Below are 15,479 nucleotides of genomic sequence, written 5' to 3'. Positions count from 1 at the left end.
CAGTTTGGTCTTCTATAGGTCCTCGGTCCTGGTCCTTCTGCGGGCTGCAGTGTTGTCTGCAGCAGAGCTTTGGAGAAACCTGACAGTGCAGAGCTCACTGTACCGGAGTTGAATGGTTTAGTGGAAAGTGGGCAGGGTTAGACAATTCTCTGACTCTTTCTCCTGCACTCTCTGTTTGTCCTCTCTCTCTCTTCCTCTCCTGTAATTATACCTTCCACCTCTTCATCCCTCCCTCTCACTTTATTACTATCTTTCTCACTACTGAGTCACTTTTTTATCTCCCTCCCTCCCTCTCTCGCTCTCTCGCTCTCTCGCTTGCTCACTTACTCTTCAGTGGCTCCTCCAGTGTAGCGATATTTCTCAGGAGAAATACAAGTTGCTTTTACGCTTTCTCTCTCTTTCAATCATTTATCTTTTCAGCCATCAGTCCATCAGCACCTGTTGTACGGGCTGGTTAACCACACTGTGGAATATTCTCATGGGGAGGAAGAGTCGAAGGATCAATACAATTGTCACGGCTATCTGTGAGCATGACACACACAGCGACGTACTTGCCCAAAGTACAAAAATGGAAAAGACACACTGGGGATATGTGAGAGTAAGTCACTTCCTGTACATCAAACATGTTGTTTTTAAACATTCAGATTGTTCAGGTGAGACATTGGCTTCATTGGTTTATATTTTTTAAAGAAAGCACCAAATGAGAATTGCTGATGATTTCTATTGTTCAAAACACATTTTACACAATAAGTCAAGGCAGAGTAAAACGAAATGACGTTTCCCAGGAAGCCTTGGTGAAACATATAACGACAAATACAATTTAGTAAGATTTTCTAGAAACAAGCTGTAAAATTAACATTGATGCCTACGGCGCAAAAACTTTCTGTCATCTTTTATTCACATCAACATATATATGAGTCTTTTGTCTGTGGAACATGAAAAAATATAATTTGAGTAATGTCTTCGTAGTTTTGTGTCCATACAATGAAAGTCAAAGTGGTCCAATATCGTTCCGTTACCAACATTCTTCAAAATATCTTCTTTTGTGTTCTGCACAGACAAGAATTTCTTACATTTCTGTCCATAAAATCTGATCTACAAGTCATTCACCATAACATTAACTAAATTGGATAACAAATTAAAACTATTTCTAACTCAAAAATGATATCTATATTAACAACCATCAGTTCGTACACCACAGTACTGAATGGCAGTAATACACAATACTCCCTCTTGTGGTTATAACCCAAACACTTCCTATAATTAAAAATGATTTGAAACTTTCAACACAAGTAGTAAATAAGGAGTAATAAAGTTAAACAAAAAAGAAGAAGTTAAACAAAAAAAGAAGAAGCTAAACAAAACCATAGAAGGTTATTCCGCCTAACACAGGAATGTTGATGAGTGCAGAACAGAATGCACCAGTGTCTCCAGATGTTTGTGAAGTTCAGACATCGAGACCTCCAGAGACCAATGAGAACTCTTAGCCGGCCACAGCCCATGTGTGCTGCTATTAGACAGATGCACGTCTGGACCGTGCGTGTGTCTGAGAGACCTGGATCTCACCTTTTATACTTTGCTCAAAAACAAGCATTGTTCACAGCTCAGCTACATCTTCCAAAACCTCCGGTTTTCAAGAATGTAGTCAATGTATGTCTCCAGGTAGAAGTCTAGGCTGAACAAACATTAGACAATCTAATGGTTTATATATAGTAATATAACCATTAAAATACTATATAGACATGTTCTCAGTTTAAAATGTGATCTGTTATATTTCCTCACCGTAAAACTTGCATGTCTTGCCTAATCATCGATTGCATCAGGCAATATCTTGTTTCCATTTTGATTTGGGATAATGTGTACTTTAGGACATTGACTGAATTCTTTCATAGTCCTCATTTAAGGGCCTTCAAATAAACCTTATGGGGCAGTTTCCTGTACAGGGTTGGAGACTAGTCCCAGACTAACTCAAATGTTAGGGTGTCTTGATCAAAAACGACTCACACTGACATATCTTAAAACATTTCATTGCTTTCGTTTTGTCTCGAGATGCTCACCAGTAATGATTTTATAAGGTGTGTTCTTTTAAAAGGACTTAAATATCCTAATTTAACTAAGGCCTAGGTTTAAACTAATCCCTGTGCTGGAGACTGACCCTATTAGATACACTCTTTGTAAAAAAATATATATAAGCTTTCACACTATATAGCCAAGATGTGGACTCCCGAACACCAAGCATAACTTCAAACTCACTGGCATTAATAGGAAAAAGGAAATGGGGAAAAAACGTTGTTCTCTCAAACAGCTGCCACTCTTTAGGAAAGCTTTCAAGACAGTGAGGTTGTGAAGTCATGTTAGGTCATAAATGTTTAAAGGGCTAGTTCACCCTCATGTCATTTCAAACCTGTATGACTTTCTTTCTTCGGGAGAACACAAAAGAAGATATTTTTTAACAAAGCCGATCAACAGTGGCCCCTATTGACTTGCATTGTATAGACACGAAACAACAGTAACATTTCTCAAAATATCTTCTTATGTGTATCACAGAAGAAAGAGTCATATACAGGTTTCAAATGACATGAAGATGATTAAATTATGACAGATTTTCTTCTCTAGAATTAAGGGGCCTGTAAATGAGATTTTACACATTTTGATTTGATTTGAGTACTTTTAATAAACATATTGATTCCAAACTTCAAATCAAGATTTTCTATCTTATAATTTTCTTCTTAAGTAAATATATTCAACACCCATGACAAACTATCTCAAACTTTCTTGCTGATGTGCATGTGGGTTCATCATAAGGGCAGCCCTTCATCTGCCCACTGGCATCAGTGTAGCTATTCCGGGACTTGTTAACACTTCAAAAAGAACACAACACTCTAATGGATGATTCTCAGCTCTTAAACGCTTATTCTTAGCTTTGCCACATATTGGCCTGGGCACCGTGTGTAAGAGTGTGTCGTGAGTTTGCTATTTCTGAAAGGTGCCCATAAGGTGGTGTCATCACACATCCTACTGCTGCCACGCCTCCTCTCGCTCTATAGATGACACACGCCGAGACTCTAGGAATGAGTAAGACAGACTTCATCATCTCTGCACATTCTCACGTGTTTCACGTTTATTTCTTCTAGAGAAAACGTCTACTGTCCTCACATGTCATTTCAACAAGCTCATCTGATCATAAATGCTTTAATCAAAACCATCGTTTTTTTTATCGTTCATCTGCGGGCAAATTTCACATCTGCAACGAAGAATAAAACAACAAGACGTATTCTCTGGAAGTTGTTATAAATGACTTGGTCTCTCTGTAGAATAATGAAAGTATTTTATTTGTTGTTGGTTGTTGTGGTATATATGGTGTCGTAACTGTGAGTCTGATGATGTAACAGAGGCTGTAAGTAGTTGGTGTGTGCGAGTTTTGGCAGGAGAGTCCACACCCACTACTACACCGCTCTGTGAGTCAGGGCCTGCCGAGTGACGCTTCCATGGGTAGGCGGGATCCCTCAAACTCACGCTCAACGTTTTACCTGCTACACCAGACTCTGATCATCGCCAATGAATCACCTGAAGTCATGTTTGCAACTTTCACTGCCAGCTCCCTCTGCCTTTCTTGAAGCGATCGCTTTCTCGCACACGTTCCTGACTCCTTCAACTACAAAATGACTCACACTCAATGTTCCTTAAATCTCTACAAGTCCTTATGAAAGTGTAACATGAAGCAGTGGGTATAATACTGCTTACGCATGACCCTGGATGGAAACACCGAGAACAAAATACCAGAAGTGTTCACTTGGCCCAGGGCTGTTCCACGATTAATCTATTCATGTTTAAATAATATATAAACTATGCATATTTATTTTGTATTTATAAACACATACATGTATACATATTTAGGAAATATTTACATGTATTTATTTATATTTAAAAAAATTATATAATTAAAATTACATATAATTATATATATATTCATTTTTTTATTTTTCTTAAATATATACATTTTCATGTGTTTATACAAATTTAATATACACCGTGCACAGTCATGTAATGACCTCTGCTTTAAATGCTCAGTTGGTTTATGGGTGAAAAATAAGTTAAAAATAACACTAGCCTAAAACGACACACAGGACACCCAATGGAACTATCTGGGACAGGGAGTAACGCAGTGACTCAAACATTCCTTTGACATCCACAAGCTGAACTTTCTTAAGCCATCACTAACTTGCAGTATGACTTTGAGTCTAACGGTACCCACTTTCCTGAAGCGAGCTGGTAATGTATGCGGGTGATGTCAGAGTGTGGGGAAGACTTCAGTTAGTGCTGAATCAGAGGAGACAGCGAGGGAAGCCTCTTCATGTTTGCCTAGTATAAATGTGGACATCCTCCCCGGCGGGCGGACGAGCGGCTGATTCATACTGCTGTTAAAACTGAGTGCTACAGCAAACATTACGCCATTGAAGTGGGCTGTGGTGTATTTTTGAACTCTCATCACGAAGAGACATCACGAACGCTCGTGTGAATACAATTTTTGGACTGTGCTTTCTTTTTTTTTTACATCTTACCAGATTCCCACGGGGATGCTGCAACAGTTCTAGAGGGGAAAAATATTACTCATAATTGCTTAAGAATGGAATAATAGCTCTGGGTAAAGGAATAGTTGACTGAAAAATGAAGATTCTCTTAAATGTACTCGCTCTCATGACATCCTTCCATGACATATTACAGAATGTTCTAAAAGGGACAATCACCCATTAAAAAGTAGTCCAAACAACAACAAATGTCTTCATCTTATTTTGCAAGGTTGAAATACATTATGGGGACATATGAATAACTTTAAATAGAGTTTGTTCAATTAAAGGGACAGTACATCCAAAAATGAAAATTCTATAATCATTTACGGACTCACTCACAAGTGGTTATTAAACTGTATAAAATCTTTGTTCTGTTGAACACAAAAGAAGATATTTTAAAGAATGTGGGAAATTAATTCTGGAGAACCAATGACCATCTTAGTTTTTCCCTAGTATGGAAGTCTATGGTGCCCCAGGTTGCCCCAGGTACCCTCAAGTTTGGAAAAACTTGAGGGTGAATAAATGATGATAATTTTTGGGTGAACTGTTCCTTTAAGTGTCTTGTGTTGTGACTAAATATGACTATTGGAAGTTACTGACATGTCCCCAAATAGAGTTAGATCTATTTTTGCTCAAAATAACACTTTTAAAAATCGAAAGAATTTGTGATTTAATACAAAATTTTATGTATTTCTCTCCAACATAACATAGTTTATTTCTTAAACAATACAACCATGCATACTATACTATATTTATTAAGAACTAAAGAGAATCAATTTTTAAGTTTACAATCTGTGCATTTATTCAGCTTTCAGCACACGTTAAAGCCTTTTCACGGAACAAAATACACATTTACATGTACTGTAATGTCAAGCAAAGCTTGATGAAGTCAAATAAGGACAATACATATTATGTTGACGTGTTCTGAATGTATTTCCAAAGCCTGCCAGATGTCACAATAAAAGTATCTGTACTGTGAAATAAATACTGAATCTACCTTCATTAGCTCATCATCAACATAATGAACTATTGAACGGATTTCTGTGTGACTTCATTCAATAGAAATGCGATTTGCGTAATATGCACATAGCAGAAACTAAGCAGCTGCAAGAGCAAAGAACGATAGAGGAAAACATGTCAAAAATGGACGTTCTGATCTTAAAACACTGAATATTTTGTTTCAAAACAGGCTGCATGAAATAATATCTAAACCAAGGGCTGATGATGCTCATGGTTGTGCAAATGTGAGAAATGACGGTATGTTATTTAACATGGATGACTTATGTGCTGTCTACAACATTTATCAAGTTCAATGCAGTCTTTCAGACAACCAGTAAGCTAACAGCACAGCAAACAAACCTCTTCCAAAGGGTTTAAATGTGTTGCAGTTTTAAACTGTAATTTACAGAAAGTAAAAAACACAACCGTCATGTCATAGAGGAATAGATAGCAGGTCAAACACAAAGATAATTTAATAAATTGTCTATATTCATGTATAATTATGTTCTCCTTGCCATTGATTTTGAAATAACTACAAAAACAGTGATTCTTTGTACATTTACAGAGCTTTCGCCTTGATGTTAAATGATTTTTTGAAAAGAACTTCTACGTCACGTTAAATCTTCTCACCTTTTAAAGATTTTCTATGCAATTCAAAAACTTTTAAGAATGTAATACAATAAGCTTCAGCAAAAAGAATGCATTTAAACTGTTTACATTTAATAAACACAAGGGTGTTTACAATATAAGTCCAATCCTTACCATTGGGAAGGAGCCGTCCAATCAGAGCTCTTCTGCAGAACAGGCTTACTTGAATCAGTGTTCGCCTGACTGGGGGAATCCCGCACAGCACTTCCCATCTCATAAATAAGTGCCGTGACCTTTCAGGCCATAATGAAAAGAGGGTGCTTAGAAGGGCATACCACCACTGATCTGCCGAGCCACCTGTTCCTCCGTAGACTCCTCCTTCTCACTGCTCCGCTCCCTGTTCCAGTCTTTCAGGCCTTCTGGGAGCGAAGTATCTTCGTCCATGCTCCCTGTTCCCTCAACAAAATCTTCATAAGTTGACTTTTCAGCAAAAGGCCTTCGGCCCAGCAGCTCCACCATGTCGTTCTTATCCAGCACCTCTTTCTCCAGAAGAAGCAGTGCCACCTTGTGGTGAAGAGAGAGAAGTTACTAGACAAACTTGTTTCCTTGAGGCATGCCACAGAGTGATGATGAGAGAAACAAATCAATGCAAAAAGCATTAATAAAATGTTCTTGAACTCAATCTCCAGCCATGCCGTACCTTCTCCACCTCTGGTTTCTTCTCATTGAGCAACTGTGTCGTGCGCTCATAGGCCATGCTGATCAGGTTCCTGACCTCAGTATCGATGAGGCGAGCCGTGGCCTCGCTGTAGGGCTTCTCCAGAACCATCTCTCCTTGACGTGGGAGGTCAAATGACACCTGTCCCACCTTTTCGTTCATGCCAAACTGCACGATCTGTAAACGAAATGAACAGTGACAGATTACATACAGTGTGTCAGTGAGTCACAACACAGGGTCATAACAAAATAATTGTGCATTTTTTAGCCAAATAAATAGTCAAGTGTTAAACGGACATAAAATACTGTACTAAATAAAGTTTAAGAGCATTTTAGCTTGAATGTATCTGTCACTTAGTTAAAATGGACAGATTGTTTAAGATGCCCTTATACTTGAAAACCATAAATAAAACTTTATAATAAATATTAAAATATTTAAATATATATATATATTATAATATTAGATAGAAAACACAACCAAACCTAAATGAACAAAATACAAATTTACAGACAACACTCACAATGTTATTTTAAATTTTAAGTCAAAGCATTGCATGCTATGCATGTCCAATTTTCATTCAGATATAACATGTGATCTACCTGTGCATATGCACTCTGTGTAACCTTCTTCAGGTCGTCCTGTGCCCCGGTTGTAATGCGGCCAAAAAAGAGCTCTTCTGAGACACGCCCACCCAGCGTCATGCACATCCTGTCCAACAGCTGCTCTTTGGTGTACAGGTACTGCTCTTTAGGCAAATACTGTGCATAGCCCAATCCCTTCCCTCGTGGAATAATGGACACCTGAAATAAAACAACCAATTAACGGTCAAGTTAATAGTGAGGTTGAGAAGGTATCAAGAAAAAGTCTGTGTATTAAAATAAAGAGGCATAAGATGTTTTTTTTACTTTAAGGAGGGGGTCAGCGTGCTCAAGAAACCAGCCAGCTACAGCATGACCAGCCTCATGGTAAGCCACTGTTTTCTTCTCTTCAGGTTGGAGCACCTGTGTTTTCTTCTCGAGACCTACACATACAGAGATCGTTTCAACTTCCACCAAGCACAATGCACATGTTGTGAATGTATCATTTAAAAACTAAAGTAAACTTCTGTCACCCACCTCCGATTACTCGCTCGATGGCCTGCTCAAAGTGTTTCTGGTTAATGGCATCGGAAAGATGGCGGGCTGCGATTAGCGCTGACTCGTTGCACACGTTAGCAATGTCCGCACCTGTCAAACAAAGTAATGAAGTTTAGCACACATCACTACCTCAGAACACAACACAAACTGTAATTTATACAAACAAGTCTTTTCATGCCTGAGAAACCAGGTGTTAGGGCAGCCATTTTTCTTGCCAGCGCTTCTCTGTCCAACCCTGCTTCCAACTTTAGTGGCCTCAGGTGTACTTTAAATATAGAGGCTCTGCCTTTGATATCTGGTGGCCCTGTAAATATTATACAGTACATAAAAATGTATGTCACTAAAAACTTTCTGGTTGCATTTAAATTCGCTCTTAGATACAACAGTATAATACATAGGACAACATGTGTGTCTGTATAAGGAATAAAAACACCTTAAAGAACATTTACCAATGTATATCTGTCTATCAAAGCGACCTGGCCTCATCAGAGCTGGATCTAGAATGTCCGGTCTGTTGGTGCCTGCTAGCACCACAACATTGATAGAGGTGTTAAATCCTACAAGACAAGTAAAATTAGACGATAAGGAGCCATTCAAAATAATACAACACCTCAGTTTTGCAGAATTATTAAGAAATTGTTAACCCAAAAATGTATATTTTCTCATCCTTTAATCTCCATCTTCTATGACGGACAGCAAAAAAATATATATTATTTGTATATTATGGGGTAACTCATCACCCAAATATAATCATGGAAACCGCTGTTTATCAGATACATACCATCCATCTCAACTAGTAACTGGTTGAGTGTGTTCTCTTGTTCACTCTGCCCCCCAAAGTTGCCTCTACCTCTCTTTCGTCCCACAGCATCAATCTCATCTATGAAGAGAATGCATGGGGCATTCTTCCGAGCTAAGACAAAGAGATCCCGAACCTGTAAAAAGAAAATGTATTAAATACAGGGATCAAGATACATTAAACAAAATCATACCAAAAGCTTTCAAACTAATATACTTACTCTGGCAGGTCCAACTCCCACAAACATCTCTAAGAATTCTGAACCATTGACCGTGATAAAGGGGACGTTGGCCTCGCCTGCTGTGGCTTTGGCTAGCAAAGTCTTTCCTGTGCCTGGGGGTCCGGTCAAGATGGCTCCCTTAGAAGCAAGCAATTAACATTCATTACTGCTGTTCTCATAACAATGCAATTTTAAGCAATGTGGAAAAGTCATGCAATACCTTTGGAATCTTGGCACCCAAATCCTGATATTGTTTTGGGTTCTTAAGAAAGTTGACAAACTCCATGATCTCCAACTTTGCCTCCTCACATCCAGCCACATCCTTAAACTTGACGTCGATCTCATCCCTAAGCACTTTGGCAGTGGTCTCACTTACGCTGAAGAGACCACCCATTCCTCTCCCGGGCCGGCCCGCACCTGCTGGCCCTCTCCTCAACATGAAGAGCAGGAACCCAATGATCAGTACCGTGGGCAACATGCTAAGGAGGAAGGACCTAAGAACGACAGAAGAATAAGATTTGAAATTGAACATCTGGTTCAAAGTTCTTTTTTCCCAAGAAATCATGAACCAAGATACACATTTAACTTATTATCTCACCCATCACTTTCTGTGGAATAGACCACTGGAAGTCTATTCTCTCCTTCGATACCCAGCTCTAACTGAGCAGTCTCCAAGTTCCGCTCGAATGTGTCCACGCTGCCAATGTTGAACCACACATATTGCTGTTTGACAGAAAGTTGAAAGAAAGAAACGGGGTAAAGTGTTTGATTATATGATTATTGCTTTCAATGCCTTTATTGTTAAAGACTACATAAAAATAATAATAAACATGATTGTACAGAAGATACAAAAGATAATACAAAATCTCACCCCATCAACTGGAGTTTTACCAGGGGTAAAGATGACTTTGACAAATCGCTTGTTTATGACCTCCAACCTGTCAACCTGCAAAAGATATGATGTATGATATTCACACTGTAGCTACAAATAAACATCACGTAAATCGATGCAATTGATGTGACATAAAAAGTAAATACCTACCACTCCTTTAGCAAGGTAACTATTTACAAAATCTTTCCAGGTAACCTCTCTTCCACCATCCCGAAAGAAAAAATAATATGTAACAGCTGTCCAGAAGGCCGCGCCAAACAAGAAATACATACGAAACTCTTTATCATCCCATGGGACATCACCCTGCATGAAAATAAGGGTGTTTAGGAACACTTTGCAAAGGATTCACAAACGTATATGTTGGATTTTTACACCCGTGCACTTTTACTGCAATATATGTAAAGGAAATAGATATTATTGAAATATTAAATTGTTGATTAACCAACCTGTATAATGAATTATAATAATCTATACAACTATAAAGAGTTTAACCTTTTGAAGACGGCTGAACCATGTGGATTCATCCTTCCTTCCCCCTCTTTTCCCTCCTCCTCCCGCTCCGCTTCCTCCTCCACCAGTGGTCTTCTGAGCATTGCTTGGTTTGGTCTCTGAGTTAAAACAGACATGCACGCATTGTACATAAAACATAGCTCTGCATAGTGATTCATTCACTTACAGGTTATGAGAAAGATTACCTTTGGCTTCTCCGTTGGATGGCTTGGCCTCACCGTCTTTTGGACCACCATTCTTACTATTTGGAAAGTATTTTTCAAACCCTTGAATACAATCAGAAACGCAATAAGGATGAGACTCAATGGATGACAGCACCGTTGATAATCTGAGGATTTTGTTATTCACCTTTGGGAGGTATAGAACTTAATCTTCTGTATGTGCCCAAGACCTCAGACAGTAAAGATCTTTTTTCTAGCGCAAATTCTCCAACACCTGTGACCTACAAAAGATAAACACATTCAGCTGATCCACAAGAAACAAATCAAACAAACAAATAAAAAAATAGCATTAATCTATAACAATTTCTCATTAGAGGTCCCGTTTTAAACACATATAGTAGACTAATATAATATATACAGCAATACAAATATACAGTAACGCATATAGGCAACACAGACTACACAGAACAGTAAAAGCAATAGACAAGCAATACTAAGTCTTTATCTATGGAAGGATAATTTTCTGAAAGCTGTCTTTGTTGGGAACAGACAATATAGCAAGTCTGAAGAAGTGACATAACAGCAGCTAACCGCGTTACACAATCCAATGTCACTCAGGCCGACATTTATTTACGAACTACATCTCCGCGTACAAACCTTTAACTGTACACCAGAGACAAACAAACGGATGGCATACGTTATAATATGCGTGTCTACCATAAGATCGCTTTCAGAGAAGTAAAGTCATGTACCGATTGCACACGGTTTGTTGATCTGACATTTGACAGCAGCGTGCGGAGAAGATTCCTGCAGCCTCGCGACATGTGCAGATATCGGTGTGCCATTGTGGCACGTGCGCGTGTGATGCGAATCAATACAAACAATATAAACAACACAACACCGGAGGAAAAGTTTTCACAACATGAACTTGGAATATAGTGCTTTCCATTATGGACCATGTACTTCCGGTGCACGCTGCGGATGACGCGCACACTTGTTAACCCGTTGTGGTGTAGTATGCGTACTGTATACACTAAAGGATTATTAGGAACACCATACTAATACTGTGTTTGACCCCCTTTCGCCTTCAGAACTGTCTTAATTCTACGTGCCATTGATTCAACAAGGTGGTGAAAGCATTCTTTAGAAATGTTGGCCCATATTGATAGGATAGCATCTTGCAGTTGATGGAGATTTGTGGGATGCACACACCCGTTCCACCACATCCCAAAGATGCTCTATTGGGTTGAGATCTGGTGACTGTGGGGGGCATTTTAGTACAGTGAACACATTGTCATGTTCAAGAAACCAATTTGAAATGATTCGAGCTTTGTGACATGGTGCATTATCCTGCTGGATGAAGCCATCAGAGGATGGGTACATGGTGGTCATAAAGGGATGGACATGGTCAGAAACAATGCTCAGGTAGGCCGTGACTTTTCAACGATGCCCAATTGGCACTAAGGGGCCTAAAGTGTGCCATGAAAACATCCCCCACACCATTACACCACCACCATAATTGCATTAATGAGAAATTGAACAGGTGTTCCTAATAATCCTTAAAGTGAGTGTATATGGTAATATAATATTTATTTTCCTTCGTTTTCGTGATATTTAGAAACAAACTGCTGCATCTTTCGAAAATAATAGCATAATAATAGGTTAATATCATTAACCATTTGTTTTCAAATGTTTTGCTGTAACACCATAAAACACGTGATATGGTTTATTTACATGTCCAAATTGGTAAATTATGTTTAATAAGTATGTTATTAAATGGTCCAACAAGCAGATATGTGTTGGAAAAAAGATAACAAAATATATACGTTAAAATAAATGTTAGTGGGTGTTTAGTGTAAACACATACGTATGTTCATCATTAGGGGGCGCCATACACGATTCTTAGGGCATCAAATAAAAGGGAACTTCAGTTTGATAGAAAAAACATTTTTGCTCATAGTTATTATAACTGTACATAATCTATAAATAATTGTGCGGTTTTAGTTGCAGCATTTCTCAAAGGGATCTTTTTTAAGAGAGTTAACCTTTTTCTTTGTAATTAATTTATAATTTGTGAAGACTGTGTGGTCATACTTAAACATGGCTCCAGTATTTATCCAGAAGGGTCACAGCAGGGTCATAGCAAAGGACGGAGCTAAACACAAACAGAAATGTGTGCCGTTGCATGAAGCAACACGTTCCTCTATTCTTTGACTTGGCTTTGCATTCTGCCCAACAGGAATGTTCACATTCTTGTTGAAATGTTAGGTTGTCCCGTTTAAGGGACCAAATCCTCAAAAAGAAGATCCCATATTATAAATCATACATGCCCTACTTTGATTCAGATTATCTTCTTAACACTGTGTAGTAACTCAAAACTTGAACAACCATTATCACATTATGTAGATCTTCTACCTTTAGATCCCTCTCTCACTTGCAGCAGGGCAGACAAGCAAAAGTGTTTCTGTAGACTTGTTAACACATCAACATTTAGTGGACTTTAGTTATAGTCGAATAGCAGAGGATTTGAAAGTGGTTGACGATACAAAGAATCTGTGTTGAATGAATATTTTGTGAGCATACCATGCATGCCCTCTTCCCACATAACCATAAATGTCTCTCTGTTTCCCACAATCTCTAACATGCATTGAGACTTTCAGCTTTTCACAAACAGAAACTTATTGGACACAATATCACTGCAATTACAGCTAAATATTGTTTTTGAATGGCCCTAATATTTTGTTTTTTCAAAGTAACAAAAGTACATTTTTTTGGTTTAAATCCTCTTAAATCTTAAAGCAACATTTTAACAGTAATGCAATAATATATATTAATCAAATAATGATTGTTTCCTTTACAAACACGTGCAAGTCTGCAAAATGATCAAATTAAATATATTTTTCTGATCATAATCATAATGATGATCATCATTCAAATAACATTTGCTTTAACTTTTCTCTCTAAAATATGATATAAACCAGAAATACTATTGTAGCAGAGGCAGTAAAAAACAGATTGTCTGCATACTTATCCTGGGCCCCTTCAGTACAGAGATGGATTTGGGAAATGTTGTCTCTTCCTGAGACTGCAGATTGGCCCAATGTTAAAATGCACTCATCCCAGAGCTGACACTGCTCTCAGGATAAGCCAGCCATGAATGGGACTGCTGATTGGCACAACTGCAAACAGCTACTCACTGCTACATGATTTTTTGTTTTTGTATTGGGGCCAAGTAAAATACCAAACTGATACACAGAGTTGAAAAGATAACAAGACATTTGCTTCCATGAAGGCTAAAGATTTCTGCATGTTTTTCTACAGACATTTCTCGATCATGTATTTGTCTGGGCAGGTATTTTATCTTTGAAATCTAAGATCTTTGCTCTGTCTGTAGGATGTAGATGCTTGTATGTCTTGGATTGTATAAAAAGTGAATACATGTCAACAGGTACCTTTAACAATTGGACAAAGCTACTTTCAGGGATCATTTGATCATTGAGGGCTGACACTGAGAAGTGATAAAGGGAGAGTAAAAGTCATTTTTTGCTCTTCCAATCCCACAAGTGAATTGTGTATGTTCAAAACAAACAAACATTATACTGTTGTAAAATGTATAGATCATTGAAGGGTTCTTTCCTTGAAAGTGACAAACAATTCACATTACACGGCAATACATTATCTGATAGTAACAGAATATCAGTAGGAAGTAAACTCAGGCAAAAACAAATCTGCGTGCTACACTAAAGGCATTTATTTCCGACTTCAAAGTGTTCCTTGATCACTATCGGTCTGCTAAAGGAATTCCCTCAAAAGAAGATGTATTTTATCAACCTCCTACTCGCAGCGGCTTTACATGAAAACCACTGAAGATTTCTGATAATGTGAACTGATAATCAAGACTTTTCGGAAAATAACCCAAAATATCAAGACAAATACGTGTGAAATGTCTCATATTTCTCTCTGTATGCACGGTCCAAAGGGATTTACAGTTTTTTACCTTTAAAAAGTTCCTGTCCTCAGGTATATTTGTTGGATTGTGCATTGCATTAGCAGCACAAATGTCATGTGTCCCGTGGAACACACATAGCTGCATGCACTGTAAGTCATTAATAAAATGGTTCACACAAAAATGAAAATTCTGTCATCATTTACTCACTCTCAGATTGTTCCAAACCTGTATAAATGTCTTTCTTCTGCTAAATACAAAGAATATCAGTAACCAAACAGATCTCATCCCCCATTGACTCCCATAGTATTTATTTCCTTACGGCAGTAAATAGGTGTGAGATCTGCTTGGTTACTGACATTCTTCCAAACATCTTCCTTTTGTTGAAACAAGTATCAGGTTGTGTTTATCCCTGAGGATGCACTGTGCTTTCTTTTTGCAGCAATGGGTTCTGAAATGCAAGCTGCTTTAGATAAAACATCTGTCCGTGCATAAATGTAAAGGTAAAAAATAACTATCATACTGCTCAACTCCTTCCTGGTGGAACATTATTCCTATCTCTGTCCGTTCAACCACATCTCTCACAACATTTAAAAAACTACTTAAAACCCATCTCTTCTGTGAATTCTTGACAAACAAATGAAAAAAAAAATACACTAACCCTTTCTCTCAACATGGCTCCTGTATGAATTATCGCTTATTGCTCCTAAACTCTTTGTAAGTCGCTTTGGATAAAAGCGTCAGCTAAATGTCTAAATGTAAATGTAAATGTAAGACTCAAGAGTAGTTATAAAAATTAGGGAGTAGACTGTAGAGTAGTAAAGGAAATTAGGGGAGTGCTTCCACAAAGGCGATTCTTGCTCACCTGTGATAGAGCTGATTCACCCACTACGGTGATTATAAGTGACAAATATACTGACTTAATAAAACATGCACACT

General features: G+C 38.0%; 1 protein-coding gene and 1 long non-coding RNA gene across 2 annotated transcripts; one reads left to right on the top strand and one right to left on the bottom strand.

The window, feature by feature from the left end:
* Positions 1 to 459: 459 nt before the first annotated feature.
* On the top strand, positions 460 to 9,171 carry LOC130417382 (uncharacterized). The gene is made up of 4 exons (XR_008906172.1): positions 460 to 598; positions 7,509 to 7,613; positions 7,788 to 7,841; positions 9,040 to 9,171. It is a non-coding gene; the product is annotated as an uncharacterized LOC130417382 (long non-coding RNA).
* Positions 5,309 to 11,557, bottom strand: afg3l2 (AFG3-like AAA ATPase 2). Its single transcript, XM_056742922.1, has 17 exons — positions 11,347 to 11,557; positions 10,782 to 10,875; positions 10,619 to 10,699; positions 10,416 to 10,531; positions 10,074 to 10,226; positions 9,903 to 9,977; positions 9,630 to 9,754; positions 9,252 to 9,525; positions 9,032 to 9,169; positions 8,794 to 8,947; positions 8,462 to 8,569; positions 8,191 to 8,316; positions 7,992 to 8,102; positions 7,782 to 7,897; positions 7,476 to 7,676; positions 6,859 to 7,053; positions 5,309 to 6,722 (listed from the first exon to the last, which is right to left on the bottom strand). The coding sequence occupies exons 1-17, from the start codon at positions 11,551 to 11,553 to the stop codon at positions 6,480 to 6,482; spliced, it is 2,517 nt and encodes an 838-aa protein (XP_056598900.1). The 5' UTR covers positions 11,554 to 11,557; the 3' UTR covers positions 5,309 to 6,479.
* Positions 11,558 to 15,479: the final 3,922 nt, after the last annotated feature.

This window comes from Triplophysa dalaica, chromosome 3, assembly GCF_015846415.1.
Source record: "Triplophysa dalaica isolate WHDGS20190420 chromosome 3, ASM1584641v1, whole genome shotgun sequence".
Classification (NCBI taxonomy): Eukaryota; Metazoa; Chordata; class Actinopteri; order Cypriniformes; family Nemacheilidae; genus Triplophysa; species Triplophysa dalaica.
This window is presented reverse-complemented; position numbering and strand designations above follow the sequence as displayed.

Bases quoted from the DNA above. Each gene is read 5' to 3' on its own strand.
- afg3l2 (XM_056742922.1), bottom strand. From the start codon at position 11,553: ATGGTCCATAATGGAAAGCACTATATTCCAAGTTCATGTTGTGAAAAC. The intron at 10,700-10,781 runs GTGAATAACAAA...ATTGTATTCAAG, and splicing joins AAGTTCTATACCTCCCAAAG to GGTTTGAAAAATACTTTCCA. The intron at 7,677-7,781 runs GTAAAAAAAACA...GTTTTATTTCAG, and splicing joins ACGCTGACCCCCTCCTTAAA to GTGTCCATTATTCCACGAGG.